This window comes from Columba livia, chromosome 6 (genome assembly GCF_036013475.1).
Source record: "Columba livia isolate bColLiv1 breed racing homer chromosome 6, bColLiv1.pat.W.v2, whole genome shotgun sequence".
Taxonomy (NCBI): Eukaryota; Metazoa; Chordata; class Aves; order Columbiformes; family Columbidae; genus Columba; species Columba livia.
In genome coordinates this window covers 21,242,365-21,265,209 of record NC_088607.1, presented here as the reverse complement: position 1 = coordinate 21,265,209, position 22,845 = coordinate 21,242,365, and the positions used below count along the sequence as shown (strand labels likewise).

General features: G+C 43.6%; 1 protein-coding gene across 18 annotated transcripts in view; it reads right to left on the bottom strand.

Annotated features, from left to right (window-relative positions):
• The window catches only part of PAX2 (paired box 2), a 96,617-nt gene that overhangs the window by 3,091 nt on the left and 70,681 nt on the right, over positions 1 to 22,845 (bottom strand). For 7 of the 18 annotated variants that reach the window (XM_065066535.1, XM_065066549.1, XM_065066533.1 and 4 more), the window contains 4 exons: positions 22,244 to 22,419; positions 20,291 to 20,417; positions 9,145 to 9,354; positions 5,334 to 5,435 (listed from right to left, as the gene is read on the bottom strand). In XM_065066535.1, coding sequence (XP_064922607.1) covers positions 5,334 to 5,435; positions 9,145 to 9,354; positions 20,291 to 20,417; positions 22,244 to 22,419 — 615 coding nt within the window. 18 annotated transcript variants of the gene reach the window in all.

Here is a 22,845-nt window from a genome sequence, read left to right as displayed (position 1 = left end):
TGTTGTTAGTCAGAAAAGTGATTTGTATATGATGAACCCCACCTTTATGCTTAGTTAGTGAGTTACAGAAAAAGCTTGCTGTATTCTAGTTCCAGAAAATAATTTTCTAATTATTAGTGCTTTAGGTGCTATTCTGAATCTGAAAGACAAGCTGGGCTACAGCTCCCTTTATCACATTCAGTAAAATGAGCCCAACCAAAAATACTTGTGAGCTTTGTGATCTAATAAGATTCCAAGATTTGAAAGTTGTAGAGTTTTCTTAAATATTCAGTTTTATTGTGCATAAGGAGCTGAGTCTCCTTGTTTTATAGAAGGCTGTGCAGGGCTAGGGGAATTATATTTGGTTATTGAGGAGGTATGGCGCTGCATTCACAATAAATAAATCTCCCCAAACTTAAAGGTACGTAATTCTGTTAAGTAAAAACATGCCATAATCTGATCATAACCTCAATTTAATGCAATATCAACAGGCTGGGGACAATTAGTACCATCTGAAAGATATCATGTGCTTAAAAGACAGTGAAAGAAGTGTGATCGTTAACTTCTGCTCAGCCCTGAGGTGGGGCTGGATTTGCTACAGCAGAAGTGTTGGGAAAGCACCTGGGGTTCCTGCTAGATACCATGGAATATGGAAATAAGGCAATGCAAGATGCGCTGGATGCCTGTGATACAATTACCAAAGAAATGTCAATTAATTATACTGTAATCTCTGAAAATCTCCCCTCACTGGAGACTTAAAGCCAAAACCACAGAGTCTCTAGATGGCGGAAATGAAGACTGTTGAAGTCAGGGGCTTTGCACTGGTTTAAACTTGAGGAGAATTTGTCCAGACAGGTTTTTTTTGAAGACACTCAGGGTATTAACCAAAGTAGTCAGTACAAAAATGTATATGTATCAAAAATAATCACCATCCAAAGGTATTTAAGTCACAGTAGTTTTTAGTTTTAGCATAAAGCCTCATTTTGTGTGACAGACCTTATTACATACTGTTTTAATGATAACTTGGCACGTTTCCATACCTAGAAACATTTTGCACTGAAAATCCTGACAGCTAGCTGGGAAGGAATAGGTAAAACCTGCTAAGGTGACCAAGATGCTGTGGGGTAGGGCACAAAGGCGAAAATCAATGCATAGTCCAGATTAATCTCTACTGAAGTGACCTATCTGTGGGATATACTGGAGTGAGTTTGCCAAAGAAGGAAAAAGCTATACAGATGAGATTTTCTGTTTTGAAATGCCTCATATAAACATAATTTCTCTGCATGGAGAGAAGTTCTGATATCTCAAGGCTTCACTCTCAGCCTCCTCTGAGTTGCCGCCCTAAACTGTTTACAGCATTCCTAAAGCACGGGTTAAGTAGAGAGTAGGGAGAAAGAGCCCCAGCTCCGGAGCGCTGGGGAGGAGGGAGGGCAGCCACTGGAAACAGTGTTTATTGACGAGGAGTGAAAGCATGCATGCAGCAGGATAATGAGCTTTTGAGCTCAACTGTGACCAAGAGGAACTGAGCTATCGCCTTCCCCGATCACTAATGAAACAAGTGTAATTTCCTCATCAACATTGGATTCTGTTTAACGACTCCCTGCCGTTGCCATCACCAGCCCTCCTGTGCATAAACCGCAGTTCCCTTCAGCGGGTGCTCACTTCACCAAAACAGTGCAGAAACTTGATGGCGTTTCTGGGAAAGAGGACGAATTGAGGCAGGGATCAAAGGTGCTGTGTTACCTGTTTAGGAAACAGCTCTCAGACATATAGGTTAAGTATAGCACGATACCTGATTCATGCTTGTTTGAGTGACTAACCCTTGCTTTTTCAGGTGCGTGCTCAGGGACTACTGGCTTTCATCCACGTCTACAAGCTGGGACCTGAAGTTACAGGCAAGGGCAAATGCAGGATATGTTTCTTACCACATCATCTGCAGACATCTCAGAGATATCTGCATGCATGACTGACCATGTTGCATGGATGTCCTGCTGCTGGAGACAACTCTTCTCTAGGCTATACAAGTAGAAGTCTAATGAGAGGTTGTCATGGATAGAACAGATCAGCTTTGGTTAGCACTAGTCAAATAATCTTCTCAGAAACAGTTTTCCATTGGAAAATGCTGTCTCATCAAAATGAAAATGTTTGCATGAGCTTGTCAGTTTCAATGGTGTTTCGGAAGGAAAAGTTCTGAAATGACTGCAAATTGAAACAAAGTATTATGTTTCAACTTTCTTGTTTTGTTTCATTTTGCCTTTCTCATCTCATTTAATTTCCTTTCAACTCTTTCATTATTTTAGTATGTCTTGACATCTAGAACATGTTGACATTATTGAAATGTTTCATCCTGATGTTTGCAAATTGAACAATTTCAAGATTCTGACTCCTCATTCCAATGCAAGATGAAAACAAATGTCAAAAAACAGAGAATTTCATGGGCTTGAAATTCTGCTTTCTGACCAGTTCTAATTTTAGCTCCGCACCTTTATTTAGAGAAGACAGAGCCTCTTTTTCATATTCACTCACATCTAGGCAATAAAGTTTGTTTGCATGTCAGTATGTTTCTTAAAGATACTCTCTGAGTGGTCATCTTGCTGGCTTCTTGTTTCCAATGTAGTAACAGCACTGGTCCTTCATCTTTCTTGGCCCAGGAGCATGTAACAAACCATTGGCGACATAATATTTGTTTTCTCTGTTCAACCTGGACTCCTAACAGAGGTTGCAAGCAAGCACAGAGGATAGATCTCAGGAGACCTATATTCTGTGCAATCTGTGCTCTGGGAACCTTTACTAACAGTATTTCTTGGTATCTGTATTTAAATCTTGGCATGTTTAGTCTTCTAATACAGAAACCATGAGGCATGAAGTGAGCCTAGCAGGTGGCAGGTTCAGAACAAATAAGGGAGGTAGTTTTCACTGAATATGTAGTTAAGCTACAGAACTTCTTGCCATAGGTTGCTACAGATGTTAAAGGCTTATAGGGGTTCAAGAGACACTGTTTAAGTTTGTAGAGAAGAAACCTATCAGGGTGTTTAATGTTAAAAAGAAAGATACTAAATCTGGCTTAGGAAGCCTCTGACCTACAACTTGTTGGAGTCTGGGAGATCTTTTGAGAAAGTACTGATACATGCTTGCTCTGTTTTTATGCCCCTTGCCCGGCATTCACTTTTGGCCCCTGGCAGAGAGTAGTGGCTGCAGAGATCTGCAGTGTGACGAAGGCCAAAGCCAAGTCTCATGTTCCTTCCCAGGAAGCCTCTTTATCTCCATCTTGTTGGCTTGAGCCACATTAGAAAACAGGAATAGAAGGGCTGCCAGGCTGGGCCTGACCAGTGAGGTATGACTGAAACAGTCGGAACTTGATGCTCTGTGGAAAGATGCAATACCTACTTCAGGATGCCCAAGTAGGCCACCAGAAAAACTTCCTTTAATTGAATGTTGACATCAGATTTAATGTGAAGATATCCATTTGAGTTTGATAATCTTTTTTTCTTTGAAGCATAAGTCAACCTTTTTTATTTATCATCCCGGTTCTTTTATTTTTGAGGGTTTTTGTGTGTTTTTGAGGGCACTGCTGTCTTGTGGATAAATAGCCTCCACATCAAGGAGCTGTAATACCCTCTTCTTGTATAAGTGACCCCTGTGATTAGGGGTCTTAAAATTCTTGTCCCAGTTTAGATGCTGCTATCATCATTGTGATGAGGATGCTAAATTTACATAGCAGTCACTGAACTATGGAGAAGCTGAGAACAGTCAGAAGTTGAGAAGAGCCTGCTTTATAGAAGTACGTATTCAAAGAGCCAGCTATTTTTGTGTTCTTAACCATTCCTATATGCCATGACCTTCTATAAGTTTTGACCTATAACTAACTTAAATGTTGGCAACTTAGTCTACCTACTGTTACTGTGGGGGGGGCTTTTAATTGATTTATATTGCCTTGGTGCTTCTCTGATTCTGGAGCCAAACCATCCTCCTGAAATATTCAGTGTAGAAGGAAATGCCTTAAAATTTGCCAACTCCACATCACTCTAAAAATTCAGCCAACTGATCAACCATGTCGAGGGACTAAACTGGGGAGATAGGGGACCAATCCACTGTCTTTTCCTGATCTGGAGGTCAACCACATCATCTTCACAACATAGCCTGAGATTTTGTTGTGCCTTAGGATCATTAGTGGTAGGTAGCTTGTTAGCTCTGGAACGTGACCACAGGTATTAGCCAGTACTTCATGGTATATATATAAGCAATGATTTGTCATTTAAAGATGTTAAGAGTCTGACCTGCAAACATTTCCTATCAGTGATGTTTTCACTGTCCTCTCTGCAGTGTATGTTCATTTAACTGGTTGTTCTGAGATTTGAATGAGGCTTAAGTTAGGTGTTTCATATCATGGTGATTTAAGAGCTTTCTGTCCTCAGCTTTCTGCTGCATCTGTTCTGGAGTCATGCCTCCAGTAGCAGAGGTTACAGGATGGACTGTGTACCTGCTCATTAGCCACTGTGACCCAGGGAAGTAACATAAACAGAAATCAGTGCCAGACAAAGTCCTGAGCTACCGTGGCTGAGAAACAAAAACCCTTCCTCTTCTTTTATCTGCTGGGGATAACTGTCATCAGAGGAGTAGGGAATAGAGCCTGAGGAAACAAACTCTTCAGTTGCTCTAATGTAAATGGTCCTCTCTTCTCCATAAACACTGGGAGAATCCATATGCCAAGAGAAGGTATTTCTCCAAAGGCATTGGGTAGCAAAGAAACAGTTTGCCTTTGGACGTAGGATTAGGCAGATAGTTTCTTGGCTTGGAGGCACTGTCTTACAAACAGGAGATGGGTAAGTATTTGGCTATTGAAAGTGAATGTTTAGTTTCTCTTGAAATGCTGTTAATCATTGCTGAAGTCTTAGCTAGTTTAGGCTGTGATCAGTAGGTCTCTGAAAACTGCAGGTATTAAATTATCATTGATGATTTTCAGTTTGATGCCCTGGCTTTAGACAGAAGTTGTTCCCCAAAGTTAGCGGGTAGCTGAATATCCTGAGCCATGAGCAGTACATAATAATCTGTATGGGTCATTTGAAAATAATTACATTAGTTAATGAACACTAAGGTTAATTAATTACTAATTAATTGCCACAGGTTATACACAGCTAGTTGCCTGTAGCAGCATTGAATCAGTTACTAGAGAGAGAAATGTTACAGAAAGCATTGTTAGCTACATTAGTTTTAGGCACCTGATGATTTCTTTATTAAAAGAATAGGCCTTACTATCAGTGAAGAAATAGCAAAACCAACTGTGAAAGCTCTTACAATGCTAGTATACCATTCAAACATGTGTGCACCATTACTGAGTCTGGAGGCTGACTTACCAGGAACCATTCCTGCAAGAGTTGAGGTTGGGTAGCTGCCTTGTCCAGTTGGGGGAACATGGGGTGGGTAGCCAGGCAAGGTGGTGCTTGCCATATCACGACCTGGAAATTGAAAGAATCAGGACAGGTGATCAACAGCGACAAGACCTTTCAATATTGATTTGATATCACCTTTTGTCCCACTGTCACATGACTAGCAGCTTGATAGGCAAGTGCTGTGCAGCCTTCTCTTACATAAGTGCTGTCCATCCACTGAAAATTTTGGGGGAAGATTGTGGCACTTTTGATCTCACACTGTACGGATGGATGTTAAAACTTAGCTTTGTAAGGCTGGAAATAATTTGGTTTGTTTAACTGTAGATTTTGAATCTGTTTTAGCTAAATCAAGATGGCCTTGAGCTGCATGGAGAATGGCAGCATATTCACTGCCAGAGTAGCTGAGCTCCTATCTACATGCAGTGGATGCAGATCCAAAACTGTGGTGATGTTGCTTTAGGGTATGATCAATGTGCAAGGCATTGGAGAGTGATCCCAGGGTTTTCTGTGCCTGTCTCTCTTCCCACCTCTGCTGTTTACCTGCTGATAATTTTAGGCAAGTCACTTCACCTCTCTGTGCCTCTTTTTATGCTGCAAACTCTTTGGTGCAAGGGCACACTCTTAGTACATTTGCACAGTGGTTAGCCTGAGATCAATACTTGTTGGACTCCTTCCAGGTGCTAGTGTAATTAATATATATAATCATAGGATCATGCGAATTAGTTTGAGTCCCACTTCATTTCTATTACAGGTGCAAGTTTTTGTTAGTAACACTTAAAGTTGTGATATCTTTTATCCAGCAAAGAAGTAGAGAGGGGTGTGGACTGGGTGGATGATTGCAGTTTATTTTTCATCTCTTAGGAAGTGCAGCTGGAGGCTTCTTGGCTGATGCCAGAGGCATTTCCTCATTTGGACTGGTTAGCCTGAAAATGGGCCAGCCAGAAGGGCATTTGCTGTTAGTGCTTATTGCATTTAAATGAACTAAAATCATCTCAGAAGCTGCTGGGAATTTCAAGCCAAAACCAGAAAAAAAAAAAAAAAAGGCTAAATAAATTAAGATAATCTTTTGCCCACAGCTGCTGGGAGTTTACAGCTCAGCCTTCAACACTGCCTACTGAGATCTCAGCCTGTTCCAAGCATCTAAGTCTTTCACGTTCCCTAGGTGAACTGTGGTTCACCAAGAATTTTGTGCCATTTGTTGTTCCTTTGTTAAATTTTATCTCTCCTGTCTGTTGTAACTGGCGGGCTGGAGTCTGATTCACCTTTAGTAGTGACAGGTTAAGTGTGGCCCATGAACACCACTGGAGTCACTGTAACTATGCTGGGATACGCCAATGAAAGAAGAGTGAGAGTTGGTTTAGGTCTACTAGTGGCAGAACAATAACTGATAAAGCAGGTCCTGGAACAAGCATGAACCTTGCCTGGGAAATTAGGAATAAATTATAGTTACACAGCAAAGCAAAAACTAATCAACATGGAGCATTAACCTGAAAGGAGGAAGTTTATCTGGGATGAGGTAGGCTAGACCGGTGTCATTGCTTTCATAGGTCTTGACTAAAAATTACTGAGGTGATTTACTCAAGAAAAAAGAAATGCACGTTCATTCTTTCTCCTTGAAGAGGCTCGTGATCAGTGCCTGATGTTCCTAGCTCACCTCATCTTAGATAATGGCACAGAACTACCGGACAATGGCTGAGCTGTTTTCCAGCCACTCCCCAATATTGATAAAAATAAATATGTAATGCCTCAGGGATTTATATTCTCTGGTCTTCTACTTTTTATCACCATTATTCCTTTAGTGATTTGTAGCTGTGCGTTAAGCTGTATGATTAACACCTACTAGATGTAGTTCTTTTTTTCCTCACGTTGTTTTAAGCCAAGAAAGTTTTATTCTTAAAATTAATGTTCTTTTGGTTTCATTTATTGACTAGCCTGAGAAATTACAACAGAAGATGAGTGAGAAAACAGTGTCACTGAAAAGTTAGAGAGAACATTATGTAGCAGCAGGCAAAATTAATTCATTTTGACACTTCCATTCAGGTGGGGACACATACACACTCACTCTGCTATACGATCTATGCACATATGCCCCTGTGTTTTTATTCAGACATGAGCATTCAGAGGCTGATGTTCAAAACTCAGTGTGGAAAATTCATCGGGAAGTGATCATCTGTCAAAATCCCAATCTTGAAAAAGAAGATAACAAACAAGTACAGTATCAGCAACATGAATACGAGTCCCACAGAGAGACTCTTAAAATGCTGTTACGTACAAGCAGGCCCCTTCCATTACCTCCTCTCATTACCAACAGGTAGACAGCATTATTAAATTACTGAATTCCAGGGCTATGGCAAAGCTAGCACCTGTCCTGCTCATAAGATGCTTCCAACTTCAGTTATTCTCCCTTATTGAAGAGCCTTCTAAATGATGAACAGCACCTTCATCACTGTGGTACTGAGCTTTTGAACTCTCTGTCTCATTTTTAATTCTCCATAAGGGTCTTAAGGCAAGTGCCTCTCCTGAAACACAGTGCCTTCTAGGCTAGAGTGTGGTCACCATCCCCAGAGAGATGTATTGTTGGAGAGAGTCTGTCAGGAGACTCCTTGTCTTAGGAAGTGTCCTAAGCTCAGAGGCTCTTACTGGCTGCAGTAAGATTGGAGCAAGACAGTGTTGTAAACACAAAAGTCTTCTCTACTGTTACTTGCCACTTTACTACAGGGAGGTTTAGACAAGATTTCCTGACAAGACAAAAGGAGGATGTTAGGTCAAAAGAGAAAAATAATATAGGAACATGATGGAGGCAGAGGTAAGATGTGTTTCTTGAACATTTGGAACTGTGGTCTGCACTAAGACTTTGTTCTGGAAAAGCTCAAATTACGTTATTTGACAGCGGAGTGACAGCAGCCTCAGTAGTCACCTAAATTGATACCTGTTGTTTCATACGAGCCACGCCTGAGCTTCCGCAGCAATGTTGCTTCAGTCACCTTGCACAGGAGTTTCCCCTAGTACCTACCTGAAACTTCTCCTTCCTCCCCTTCAGCCTGCTGCTCCTAAGTGCTGCCATCTTCTGCAACCTATTTTCCCACTTCTATCCTTCCCTTTAAGGCCACCTACCTCAGGTCTGTATTCCTTTGGCTGTAAGACATAGTGTCTCACCCACCCTTCCTGGTCTTGACATTCAGACGTGATGCCCTGTTTCTTAACTACTTGGTCTGCTGTGTGAAGGCACCAGCTCACACTGACACTGCCAAACCAGGCGACTCAAATATTGCTCACAACATAGCTATGTAGGCACTGACTACTGCCTACATATTTATCCAACTCAGTAGTTTGTACACCCCACGCTGAACGACCCTGTCAGTCCTAGAGCTGGCCCAATTCAATCTGCTATCACCCACCTTAGGCCAGCACACAGGACCCTTGCTGGGTCTTACAGTACTCAGGGGCATTATGGATGTTGAGGCAACACAGGATTTTGCTGTACAAGTGTTTCTATACTAAGTCCCAGACCCATCCAACTGGGATACCCTGTCATTTCTAGGTAGTTACAGCTTCTTTTCCCATTTTATTCTACAAGATGAAAGACAGGCATGAAATCTTTTTGTGACTCTCCACGGAGCTGAGAACACATGCTGCATACACAGAACTGGAACATGGTTGCTCTGGTTCCCACTTGCACTCAAAGAGCTTGCAGCATTTACTGGTCTCCCCGTCTGGTGAAACTGAACCCCTTGCCTGCAGCATTCCCGCTGAGTTTGTGGCCAAGGCCAGTTACCTGCTATCAGAGGCTGGCTGCTGGACTGCCCAAAGTGGGCACCATGATGAAGGAAGGCACTGTAGCAAGGCGTGGACACATCGTCTGAAAGGGCCATGTGGAAGGGCTGAAGATCAGCCTGCCCAGAGCCGACCGGCGTGGTGGGAGTGAAAGGGGTGAGAGAGGCTCCATGAGGCTCTTGCTTTATACTGAGGGGAGAGGAGAGGTTTTCTGTGGTAGGGTAAGGGATGGACACAGACAGACACGGGGAACAGGGGAAGGAAGAGGAGGGTGGGGAAGGGAGGAGAGGAAGAACAAAATGGGTAAATGAAAATGGAGTGGTTAAAATCTACAGGGAAATTAATTTAAAAACAAAAATAAAAATAAAAAGGTTAGAAGTAGATCAGAGGAGCCAGTGCTGAGACAACAGCAGTAACTGCACCCGGGGGCTGGGCTCTGACTGCAGGGGCAGCGGGAGATGGGGGGAGTGGAGTGCGGTGGCAGGTGGGAGGAATGGGATGCAGGACAAGGAGAGGTGAGGCAGGGGACATGCAGGAGAGGGAGGACAGGAAAAAGCGTAGGGTTGGGAAGGAGAAGAATGCTCTGAAGCTTCTTTACTCCCTTTCCTGCTGCTTCCTCTCGCTGGCCGAGGGTGCATGAAGATGCTACACTTACACAGTTTGGCCCAGGGAATTATACCACTTTGTCTCTCTGAACCCAAGGTAACCTTCCCCAGGAGAGCAGCGTGGTTATTAAGCATCTGTTAAACAGGATGCTTGGTGTAATGGCCAAAGCTTCTCAAGCCAAACTCTGTACAAGCTTTGACAAAAAAGGCACAGCTGAAGTTTGAAGCGGTTAAAATAAAAATGGGACTGTGCAATTAATAGGTGGACAGACAGATAGACCAATCGATTGATCTTGTTCACAGTGGCACACTTTGGAGTTTTAACCATAAAAGCAGTCAGTACTGACTGTTGTTCCAAGAGTACAGTGTTGCCAGACAGATGCCTTGACAGAGAGATATAATGGAGGAAAGGAAATGTGGGAGACTTATAAAAGGTCTTATTTTGATCGTTGTTTGCATTGGGCCTCCATTTCTGATGTGCAGATTTGCATAGGCACAATAGATACAGCTTTGCAACTGCTCCTGACTTGGCTGCCAGGCAAGAGGTTTGGGAATTGGAGGACTCTGTAACCTAAAGCACCAGTACTCCAGAACACCCACTGTTGTTGGGTCAGCAGTAATAGAGTCCTATATTTGAACATCTGAAAGAGAAGTATGGATGATGTGATCAGATCCAATCCAAATCATATAGCAAACCATCCACCCTCAGGTAAACAAATTAAAGCCAATGAATGAAAGCCTTCTCTCTGCTGTGATGGCAAGTGTTGCCAATAGCCTATGAAATAAGTTAGTTCTGATGCTTTTGATTTATACAGAGAAATATAAATGTGACATATAATGAGGTCATAAATCTGACTTCATTAATGTAGGACTGGCTTAATTAACTCTAGGCACCTTATTGTGAGGCTGCAATGCTCACCTAGACAATAAAGGGCTGGGCAGTTTCTATCTGTGAATGCTGTTTATCCTGAGGCATTTGTTTCCTAAAGGTTTGCGACCTGGCAGAAATGATAGTTTGCCATCTGTGTTCTCTTCCAAGTACCTCTAAGCTGGATGGTCAGTAAACATCTCTGATCACTGGGACTCCTTTGTGGCAAAGACATATGTTCATGGTTCAGTTGACTGGGAAGGATCAGTCCCGGCCAAAAGGTTCCTCTTTATTTAGTTTACTTATGTGAAGTTTCCAGTATGCTGAGTGAGGATTGTAATTTCTTCTCCCTTTTTGCTATAGGAAGGTCTGTTTGGTGAGGATATGGGAAATAGAGGCTGAACTATCTAGTTCTTGTTGCACGGTTAATTAAAGTCAGCAGAGTAGGCAGCACATTAGAACCTGCTTTCTGCTTTTTACAACTATTTAGTATCCTAAAATCCTACCAGTGAGCCTTCATGTGCCAGTGCTGGTCTCTGTAGATGGAGAACTCCCAAAGCTATTTTGCTCCTGCTTTCTTTGTCATCAGGTGGCAAGAAGTGCACAGATTTACCTTCAGGACAGACAGGCACATTCACCACCAGCAGTCTGGGAGTGCTGAAGCCTTTATCCAAATAATGTTGATACTAGATAATTTGGATGAATAGATCTATCTGCACACAGAAGGCTCAAAGTTCCCCTGACTCTCAGGGGCTGCAAATGAAGTGATATTTTTCAAGGAAGCCATTTGACAGTCATACCTAAATAAGCTAGGGATGCTTTGGTCCTGGGCATTTTCTAGGCTACTTTTTCAGCTCTCCATGATGTGCAAGAGAGAGCAGGTGTGGGGAGCTACTGGGGAGGAAGGGGCAGAGAAGTAGATGGACATGGGAAGCGTGGGTGGGCAGAAGCAAGTGGTGCTATGGGCAGAGGTTAATCCTGTTTGCACAGCCCCCAGGCGTGGTGGGTTTCCTAGTTCCTCCCCTGCTTTATTTCTCTTTTAAAGCACGGAATTTTCAGCTATAATCCTTCCTAAACCACAGCATTTTTCAGGTGCTCTGTGTAAGTGAAACCATAATCTCTGGTAAAACAGACCGCTTAAGCTGCTGTAGCATTAGGCCAATCTGATCCAGCCCCTGGATTTCCGCTCTGCCCAGCCACCACCGAGAGGATTTCAGCCTGAAAGACTGTCTAAAGCCCTTGCAATGGCAACAACAGTGCTAGGCCTTGCCTTGCAAAGCTGAGAAGGGTTAAGGGACCAGGAGCTATTTGTCCCAGTGCTTTGAGGCTGTTAAAGCCGCTGTCAGACTCACCGTGGAGATGAGCCCAGCCCTTTCTTGAACACATCAAGGCTTATGAAGAAAAATTCCTTGCACCTTCCAGAGGCAGCACCACTTACTCAGGGCAGGGGAATAAAGAAGTCAACAGCAACATGGCAAAGAGACTAGGACACAATAACACTAAACACTCTTCTCTCTAAGAGTAGTGGAGAGGAGGCGAGGATAAGGTCAGACAGTGAATGATTGCACAACTGAAACTCAGACTTTTTATGTGTCTATCTGTCTATCCCTCTATGCTCTGCAACTGCACAGATATAACTTATATTCCATGTATCTTTACTGGTGGCTGGCATTCACCAATTTTTACTCCTTTGTTGTCCAACACTCCTCTGACTAAAAGCACCTGAATTCTGTCTCTGATATAACTCCTGCCACTGCTATGCTGGAATAATTGCCCCAGCAATGAATTATAGCTCCAAAGTCTGTCAGTGTAGATGAGATCAACTGATCTATCTATCTGTCTATCTATCTATCTATCTATCCATCCATCCATCCATCTGTGAATGGCACAGTCCCATTTTTCATTTTAACCACCTCAAACTTCAGCTGCACCTTTTTTATTTTCACATCTGATTTTCTCCATTCTCTAATTCTTTCGTATTTGTGATGGAGAACTTGTCCCTTCCTATCTCAAGTCCTGCTAGTGCTAGTGAGCTGTGGAGCAGTGCCGTACTGGCTCGTCTGTGTCTTGGGGGGTGTCCCTCAGAAAGGCTGCATCAGGCAACCCCAAGGTATCTGTCAGTGAATGTCCTGAGGCTGGAATACCAACCTGTAGTGAAATGGGGGGTGGAATGAGTTTGAAACCACCCCAAAGCAGCAGAAATCTATTCCTGTCCCAGGCTCCTTTCATCTTCTAAATGGCAAATGATATCCTTGTTTATAAGCAACAATGACATGGTGGGGGAAATTTGAAAGGGTCAGCAGGGTGGGATTAGAGATGGAAAAATAGCAGAGGACTACACATTTTTTGCATCTCCTGCTCCTCTCTTTTCAACTGTACTTGCTGAGTTATGGCTGTTTTTCTTCCTTTCTAACCCTCTCCTCTGTTATCCTGCGGAGAGCTAGAACTGGTGATCTCTGGCTTAAATTCCCCCTGCGAATTAAGGGATTTTAGCCAGACAGGGTGAGAGGAAGATTCACAGCTTTGGGTTCCTACAGAGACTCATCTCAGCTTTTATCGTGCTCTCTGCTGCTGAAGGGAAGTAGGGGTGTTTGCAGGACTAGATAAACTGCTTGTTTTTCATTGCTGGCTTCCTGGAGGATAAGCTACCTGCATCCAGTGCTCCTTTTCTTTTCAGTAAACACACAATATCAAGATGGCACATCCCTGCATAAAGGATGATTTGTACACAGCCAATTAAAAACGCTGCTCAGCCTCTTGACAATCTTTAGTGTTCTTCATAATTTCCTGGGGTCTCTATCAAATATTTATATGACCCCAGCACTGCACTCTTTAGAACAGATACCCTTACAGCATACCTTAGGGATCGCTCTTTTGTCTGTGAGGAACTGCTGCCAGAGAAGATGTACTCAAGTTTGTGTAGGAACCCTGTGCCAAAGCTGAATGTTATCTCAGTAGAGTTCATATCCTTGTCCCCTTTCTCGAGTCCCAGGCCATCAGGTTGGGCAATTACTTCTGCCTTAAAGTGTATTAAAGTATTCCTTGGTGGGTTGAGACTTGAATGTTGCCCCTTAAACAAGAAGCTTTTGAAGTATATACTTGGAAATGTAACTAGAACATGTTAGTTTTTCACACAGTTCTCATTATAGGTATCTTCAAGATTTCATCACAGTTATATTCTGCTGATTGTAAGATAGGGTAGATCTTCCTGGGTAGCCCATAGCAATACTAAACCTGCAGAGAAGGGCCAAAGATTGCTGTAAGCTCTCCAGTTCTCTGAAAGACCACAGTGGGCAATTTCAACTGCACAAGCAGCTGGCCTGATTAAATCCAGTACAGCTGATGGACATAAAAAGTTATTAACACCTGCTGACAGGTGTTGCTTAACTCAGATATAAAGCATAGTCTTTGCTGTCAGTGGGAAAATATCTACATCACAAAAATTTCATTACAGACATACTTGTTGGAACCTTCATTTAGCCTCAAAAGGAAAGGCAAAAACTGAATTGTTGGAAAGACAATGTAACTATTTTATCTTAAAACGTCCCTTTTTGTCCAGCAGCATAGAGTGTGGTAGCCTGACATACTGTCCCCTTGCTGAGGGAAATCGGACTGGGAATGCCAATTCACTGCTGTTGTAATTACATGACATTATCGTCATTCACTGCTATTGTTCACTTAAAAGCTAATTTAAGGAATGTGAGACATTATTTCTTTTGGGCCCATCAATTTCTGGGTTCCTCGCTTGAACATGATTTTCAAGCCCATGAGCCACCTTCTTCAGCATCATAAAGGTATTTTCAGTGGAACTTCCATTGTGTGTATGGAAATTATGTGATTCCTCTCCTTCCTGCTACTCCTATCTGTGCCAGGGATCATTCATCTGACCATCCATCACCCTCAGCCATTTGGTCCTGCAGAAGACTAGTAACACCTTTTGCCTTTCCAAATTCCTTGACTAGATAAGAAGATACTATCTCTTCTTAGGGATGGGAAACAGTTGATGAAATTTGGAGGTCCTGTGGACTTCTATTTTTGCCAAATGGCTCATCTTAAATAGAGGAGAGGCTCGCTCACAGAAAATACCTCCTTCATTTTCATGAGGCAGCAGCCACATGAATGATTGTCACATTCCCTTTTCAGGGCATTGGGGCATCCAGGGATGTTCCCAACAGCCTGACTGCTGGTGGCAGCGGCCAGGGTGCTGTGCCGCAGGGCATGGGTCTGTGTATATGGGATCTGCTGTCACCAAAGCCAATCTGGGGCCCCTAGCAGTCTGTTGAAGAGGTTTTCTTAAGTCAGCTCAGCCAAGCCCTGACCAGGGCTATTGCTCCCTGGTGTCAGAGACTAAAGTAGATTGGAGCAAGGCAGGAAATTTTCACCAGTACGAACAAGGAAAAGGAGAAGGAAGTGCTCCTCCCCTCAGAGTAATGATATAAGTACAACTTATAATGGTCAGTTTTAATCATGATTTAAAACAACAAGCTGTATCAACTTGTTTTACATTTCTAAAAGGTTGAATTTTATAGCTGGTAACAAAGATTTTGTCAAATACAAAATTTACCCTAAATTTGGTTACTTCAATTTTTGCGAAGTAGATGAACTGCATCTGTACACATTTATTTAAGCAATTATGTTGTTTAATATAATTTGTCTTTACGTATTATTATATGAGAAAACAGTGAACGATGAGTCCATATTATTATTTTATTAGATTATTAACTTTTTACTTGTGATCTGTGTCAAGTTATATTTGGATGGAAATTAGAGTTAAATTAAAAACACTATTTGTAATTATTCATGCTAATTAAATAAAATGACCTCAGGTTCCCTGACTTCCTAAATACACTAGAACAGGAAAAACAAGCTAAGCAGGTTTTGCGTTAAAAATGACTTATTAAATGAAGGAAAATATATATATAAGGAGGAAATTGAGCTGATTTTAGAACCTGATTTTAAAACTAATAGATCTGATCCTTTCACCCCAAGCTTAATTCACTCACCAATAGAGGAAAACAAACTTTTTCAAATCCTAGTTTGTTTCTTAGTTTTGAATGACCTGGTTATTGAACTGAACAAAATTCTCTTCAGTTCACTCACTACGCTGAAACAAAGGAAATAATATCTTTTCATCTGGCAGGAGGCTGAAGTTCTCAAAAGATAGTTTATCATTTCAGAAAAACTTCAGATCCAGGTGTCCAGCCAGTGATTTCTCTGTGCTTAGCATCACAAATGTCTTGAAAACTTTCACAGAAATCAGATGCTGTTTAAGTACTGGTTTTGTATATCTTTCAGACATAGTAAGTAGACATAATGTAAGTAATTATGTATTTTTTTTTCCAAAACACATTCATGCGTGAATTTGAAAAATTAACTTAAACTGAAAAAAAGTCTAACCCCATGCCAGGGAGTGGAGGTCTGGTGTAAAGTGAGATTGATGGGGTTTGTGCTTTTTTGATGCCTTTGACACATCTTGAGTTGTCATCAGGATTTCTCACTGTGGATGATACCTTGTTGCTTTAGGGAAAAACGTATTTCCCAGAGAAAAGCAAACATTTTCTATACAGGACCTGGTAGCTGTTTTGGTGGGTGATGACAATTTTAAAAGTTACCTGTTCCTGTTAAGAGGTGCCAAGCATAGCACAGAAGTGCTCAGAACAGAAACCTCTGCACAGAAAGAGAAGTGGACCTGTCCTCCCACTTCAGTGATTTTTTTTTACCCTGTTTTTCTTGGGCTTGTCTTTTCTCTGCACTGATTGTAGTGGGCTGGCAAACAAGTCTATTTAGTTAAAACTACTGGGATTCAATTAAGGGAAGTTTTTCTTTACCTTTGCTGTAATTTTACAAACCCTCTAGTAGGTAAACCCTCCCCTTTAGCAGTCTGTTAATAAGCAAGTTTCAAGCCATACATGAAAAGCCCATTGTGTTTTATTTTGCATAGTGCTGCCTCTCTTTTTGGGTAACTTCTGGGCTAGACAGTTGAGTTGGAAAGGGCTCTGCTCCCAAACTATGAACCTAAGTCTCTGGAACTCAGAACGTAGTTTGAAGACACACCACTTCTTTCATGCATTCTTATTCCCAAAGGTGTGACTTTCGATGGCGCTTAAAGAAGGATCTTAACCTTTGCTCTCAAAGGATTCAAAGCTTCTGTGAACAACCTTGTGCTTTTGAAATACTCCTGTTGCTAGTGCCAAAATCTTGAGGTTCTCCTCTGCTCACTTTTTGGGTGTTAGCCACTGAGTACCTTCCAAAATCAGACCTGTGGAAACTACTGAATAAAAGAAAGCTATCAAGGTTCTCTGTGTTACCTTAGCCCTGTGCAGTTTTATATTCATCTGCCTGAGCTGTTTGCCTGCAATAAAAATAATTGAAGTAGAACATCTCTGAACAACAGAATTCTTGTCCTGGTGTTCAACTGCATATACATGCCTTATCTTGGTATGTTCAAGCTTGGATCTTTGCTTCTAGGAAATCTGATGTGTGTCCAAAGATATTGTCTAAGAAACTGTCAGTGACCTATGCCAATCTAGCTCCGATGGCCGTGCGGCATCGAGGCAAGATGTAGCTGGCCCACTGGTCTGTGTGTGAAGGAGGAGCTGAGGTGGTGTTCTCAGACAGCTTTTAAGAGCTTTCTCTCTCTGATACTTCATAAGGAAGTGGCAAATTTCTGCATTGTCTGTTCTATATGAAGGACAGCAGGACCATGTTTCCTACCCCAGTGCTCAGCTTACCCTGAAGCATCAGCTCATTCATGGAAATTCCTTGCAGGTACTTAATTGGAAGAAATAAGGGTGACCTGTTTGCTCCATAGTAAGCAAATGTTTTTGTTTACTTCGTTTAGGAGATGTGAATAATAAATAGACCATCTAAGATGCATTAGATAGAATAATTGTCTGAAAGGTGGTGTTTGATATTGGCAGTACTGGGCAAGGCTGTGCTGTATGTAACTGTGGTGCTAAGTGGTGCCTTTGAATAGATGCTCAGAACTTTGGAAAAGGGCTTCCTCACGTTGGGAAGGTGGCTGCCTGTTTTGCAGCATTTCTAGCTCTTCAATTCCAAGAAGCTCACAGAGGGACAGCAACATCTGTACTTGACAATCTCACTACATTCCAAGATTTTAGGTAGCTACATATTGCTGAGGTTTTGATGGCTTTTGAAGGTGTATATTCTCAGGATGGTGTGAGCTGAAAGAGTTTGCTAAAGCAAGCTAGTTGTGACCCATGGAGAGCAGGACTTTCTCTGAAGTCTTCAGAAGGGCAAGAATCCAATGCCAGACAGCTTTGGTCTGGAAAGATCTAGTGATAATGTCTTTTGTTTGGGACGACTGAGTTGGGGAGACTTTCCTGTCAAATGAAGCTAAATCTTATATCCTGAAGTGACTGCACACAGAGTTTGTACCCTGCTTGGGTGGTTTTATTTCACGTTAGTTGCAGATATCACCTGGGTTCACAGACTGCCCTGGACAAGAGCAAAGAGGCATTTCAAAGATGACAGTGTTGCCACAGAACAGGCACCCGGCAATTCAATATTTGCTATTACTCCAGTATCCTTTCTTGGGAGAGGGATCTGGGTGACATCAAAGACATCTGCATGCTCCCAGCCTCCTCCTTAATCTCCTGGCCAGGGCAGATGAGAGGCAGCACTGAGTTCCTCACCTCTGTGGTCCTTCCTGAGAGCATTGTCCAGCCCCACAGCAAATATATAATGAATCATTCATCTTTAATAGATTATGCAAATTGAGGACATCAGATCAATGAAGATCAATAACTGCAACCATTTAATTGCCAGCAAAAACATTTTACGAATGAGCATTATCTGAAGTCCTTTCTTGGGTAATGGCACCATTAATCCAAACATTGGATCCTGGCCTAAGTGCAGAGGAAAAATTCTCTGCCCCTCTTCCCCTGTTGCCTTTCAGGGTGTTGAGGGTTTTTTTTTCCCTTTTCGTTTCCAGTTTCTGAGTTTCCCCATCATTACCACCAGTGAACAGCTCCCAACACTAATAGTTCTGCTTTTGTTACTCTGTGCTGATTGAAATGTCGCATACAGATTGAGATGTTAGTGCTAAGTTGCCACCTGGGAATGTCAAGCTGGGTCTGAAATGAACTTTTCTCACTCTTGGATCCAGATGGATCAGATGGGGATGTTCTCGAGCTGAGATGGGAGTGTTGCAGGGAATAGAGTGAGGATGGCACAGGGTGGGGGAGACATGAAGACGATTTTCTGCCTCAACCCACAACCACTTCTGTGAGGCCAAATCTGTCTCCTGCCATCCCCTTGTGAGAGTCATGTCCAAAGCTTGTGCAGCATCCCCAGCCTTTGGGAATTCTGCTTCCATATTAACAGGCTGGAATGCATTCTCTTCACTTAGGCAAAAGGACTAAAAAGGATTATTTTAATGGCCCATTTGAACCTTAAACTCTGATTTTAGGCACCTCACCTTTACATCCAGCTATGGGGATCTGCCTCCCATGCAGGAGGGACAGTACTGCTCTCCTACTGGCTTTGCCCTCCAAAGACAGGAAAGTGTTTCCTGTAAGAAATGCAGATCTGCTAAATGGTAGATGGACACTGGCTGAGTTTTCTTTTCCATATGCAAATACAATGAAAGATGGAACAATTTTGCCACAACTGAGCCATTTTTTTCTGGCCGGCTAAGTAACTGCATGGCTACAAAGATCCTGGATCAAGCCTGATAGCAGTAAAAGCCATGAAAAAAATCTGAGGATGTCACGCTTTCTAGACACACTCTAAACATGCAGTTCACCTCCCCATGGTTCTCCACAACATTTTGCAGACCTCACCCTGGATATCCTCTGTATTTGAGGTAACTGTTACTAATCCTGCCCCGGTCCCAAAGTTCCTGGTAGCCTGAGGTTGTGTACAACAATATGCCTTTGCTCAGTGTTTACTGAACAAGCAATGACTGTCTGCCTCAGCCACGAGCTGCTTTGACCTCCGAGGCTGTTTGCAGGGCCTTCTGCAGGAAAACATGGAGATACAACCTCCAGTGCAGCTGCTGCAGAAATTGCCTCCTACTTCTGTGAATCTCGATTCCTTTACTGTCTTGCATTTGCTCTCATTTCCTACTCTCCCCGACACTCCTGAGGTTAATGTGCCCACACATGAGGGAAGGGGGAAAGCTGTGAACAAATTTATTTTGCCAGCTGCTGTTAGAGACTCATGGGCTTAAGGAAGAGGGAGTTTAGCTGTCACAGTTCAGCAGAGCTCAGTATTTAGATTGCAAATGCCCCTTCCAAATGCCAGAGCTGAATAAAGCTTAAATTATTATTTCTCTCCAAGAAAACCAAGTGGGTCATGGGTCAGCCACGACCTTCCTGTTCTCAGACACAAAGAAAAAAATGACAGTGTGTATTTGGACATATTTGTCCTCCACCAACATCCATCCCTAAGCCCCATCTGGGCACACAAGTTCCTGATCCACACTTGGGTTTGCCTGTCTGATTCACACCTGGGCACCTCTAGGTGTACCCAAAACTGCCAGTACTCTCGATTTCAAGCTTCTCTTGAGCCCTTACGTCCTCCACATTCTTTCTGTCTCTTTCCATGTTTGCCACAGAGGGATCTCTTGCGTTAGCAGAAAAAGCAGAAGCTAATGGTGATGAGGGAAATAAATAAAAAGCTTGGTTCTGCTGTTTGGTCAAGCAGCTTACCGGTCACCACAGGGTACGTCTGGGGTCCTGACACATTTGTCCCCAGGTCTGGGTTAGCAGAAGTGGATAGACTTGATTTGACTTCATCGAGACCAGGGGTCAGAGCTGGGAGGGAGTACTCATTACCCTGGGGAAGAGAGGAGAAAGACAGCTCGCTATTGATGCGCCAGGAGAAAGGGAAGGGTGTACAGATGAGGGGGAGGAAGAGGAGAGATGCAAACCCCTGCACAGATGGAGGAAGAGGAGGAGGAGCATACGGAGAAGATGAAGTGACAAGAGGGTTGTGGGGGGAAGAGGGGGGCGGTTTCCTAGGATGAGCTGTCCCACCCGCCTCTGCGCCACTGGGAAGGGGAAGTGGGATGAGGGATCTGGCCCATTATCTGTGGTGTGACTGAGCCTTCGTTCGGTGTGATAGGGATGGGGATGGCTGCCTGTGCCACCCCAGGGGAGAAGACATGGGAAATCCACCTCCCCTCCTCTTGGCTGAGATGTTTGCCCTGGTGACAAGGACAGCTGGGCAGAGGACTGCAATGACGTGACTGGGACAGGTGGGCTGCAGGAAGCAGACAGTGCTGGCCCAGAGTAGCCAGGCTCTCTGCTGGGTCCTCTGCCTCCCCTCTGCTGCTACCTCTGTCCTCGCTCTTTAAAAACAAACAAAGAAGCTTCATCCCCTGCCTCTGTCACTCTGTGCACTGGGGTATGAAATTGGGGAGGGGGGAGGCACATGGCTAACAGAAGGGTGGGAGGGGGCGAGCCATTGAATCTGAAAGGGTGTCCTGTCCGAAAGGCTCTGGTAATTGCCTTTTTATTGTGGCAGCCTCCGGACCAGATGTGGGAGCTGGAGAAACCAGGAAGGCTACAAAACAGCAGGAAAAGTTGCTCTGATTAATATTACGTTAAATTAAAACTGATTTTCTGCTCTTTCTGCTCTGTTTTTTTTTTTCCATGCGCTTCCCCAACCCCCTCCCCACATCTCCCCCACTCCAGCAGGCTCCCCACACGCTGCCCCCTCCCCGCCCCTGTCCCTGCTTGGCTAGGACTGCCTAGTCATTTCCAATTCCTTCTCGTATTGATCTTCCTGTAGAAATCAGTTTTGTAATTAGCTGCAAATTAGGCCTTCTACTGGGGGTGAGCCTGCCCCCTGATTTATCACCAGAGTAATTCGCTGTGATCGGAGAGAAATTAAAATGAACTCAATTAGGCTTCGGATTTGCTTTATGGGCCCTGCTCAGAGTTTCAGGGGGAAAAATGACTGTGCTGGTGCTTAATAGTCTAATGAAAGTAAATAAAGGTTATTCATTGTAATAAACCCAGGGACTCTGGGATGAAGGGAGTCCACAGCCAGCCTCTCCTTCTCTTCCTTTGTTGGTTTATGGCTTGGGGCGGTTTAAAAAGACTTTTGATTTTCATTTTATTAAGACAAACAGCTTTTGGGATAAAAGGCTGGGGAAGCAGGGGGGTAAGGGAAAGGGGGGCAGAGCTACGTAAGTGCGGAAAACTAGGTTGGAGATGGGAGTCAAGTCTTCAGCTTTGGACTATGATGGAAAATGCTCCGTTAAAGCCTAACCCTGTGTCTCGCTGGTCACCGATGTGATCTGAGGGTGCAGGAGTTTCCATGCAATGCTGTGTGCCAGTGAACGTGTATGGCAGTGTTTGTGTGTGCATGGCAAAAACATGCCGCGTACCTGCAGGTTTGTGTGCAGAGGGAGAGGCGGACATGGGGATTTAGGGACAACACCGTGTGCATGTTCATGAGAGGAGGTAGAGCTTGTGTATGTGTGCATCAGCATGGTGATGTATTTACAACTAGAAAATGTTGTGACAGGTAAATGTGATGTATGTGCAGTAACAAGTCAGTGGGAGAATATTGAGTAAAGAGGGGGAGAGTGATTTTGGTGAGGGAATCTCCCTGCCATCATTCTGTGGGTCCCCATTACCAGGCCAGACCCTCACCTGCTCAGATTTGATGTGTTCTGATGTTTGAAAGACGTCAGGGTAAGAAGGACGCTCAAAAACTCGATCTAAAGCTTCCAGCTGCTGCTGGGTGAAAGTGTCGCCACGAAGGTGCTTCCGCAAAGTGTCCACGCTGCTCTGGGAATCTCCGTTGGGAACTGAGCCCTCGGATACATCTGCAGGGCACAGACAGAGAAAACAGGGAGTTAGCACCACCCTGGCTCAGATCAGCAAGGGATGTGGGACAAGGATGTAGTGGGAAAGAGTGGGGCCCTCCGCCTCCACCCAGGGAGCTGTGTCCCTCCTGCAGGACAGGGAGGCTGCGGGGACCCGAGGGGAGCCCCCTCCTGTCTGCTGGGGCAGCCGGGCTGCTCCCATGGCCTCGGTGGGACTCTCCTCCCCGGGATGAGTGAGGCTGTGAAGAATGGTGCTCAGCTCGGAGATGAGTTTCGGTTCCGCTGATTTTCAGTGTTAAAAATTGCCAAATCTCCATTGCTGAGCATAAAATGGGAGCAAAACACAGCGATTAGCATCGCTAGGAGGCTACTGGAGAGGCAGCTCACAGAGAAACCAGAGTGTTGAGGATGGACCTGTACTGGAGA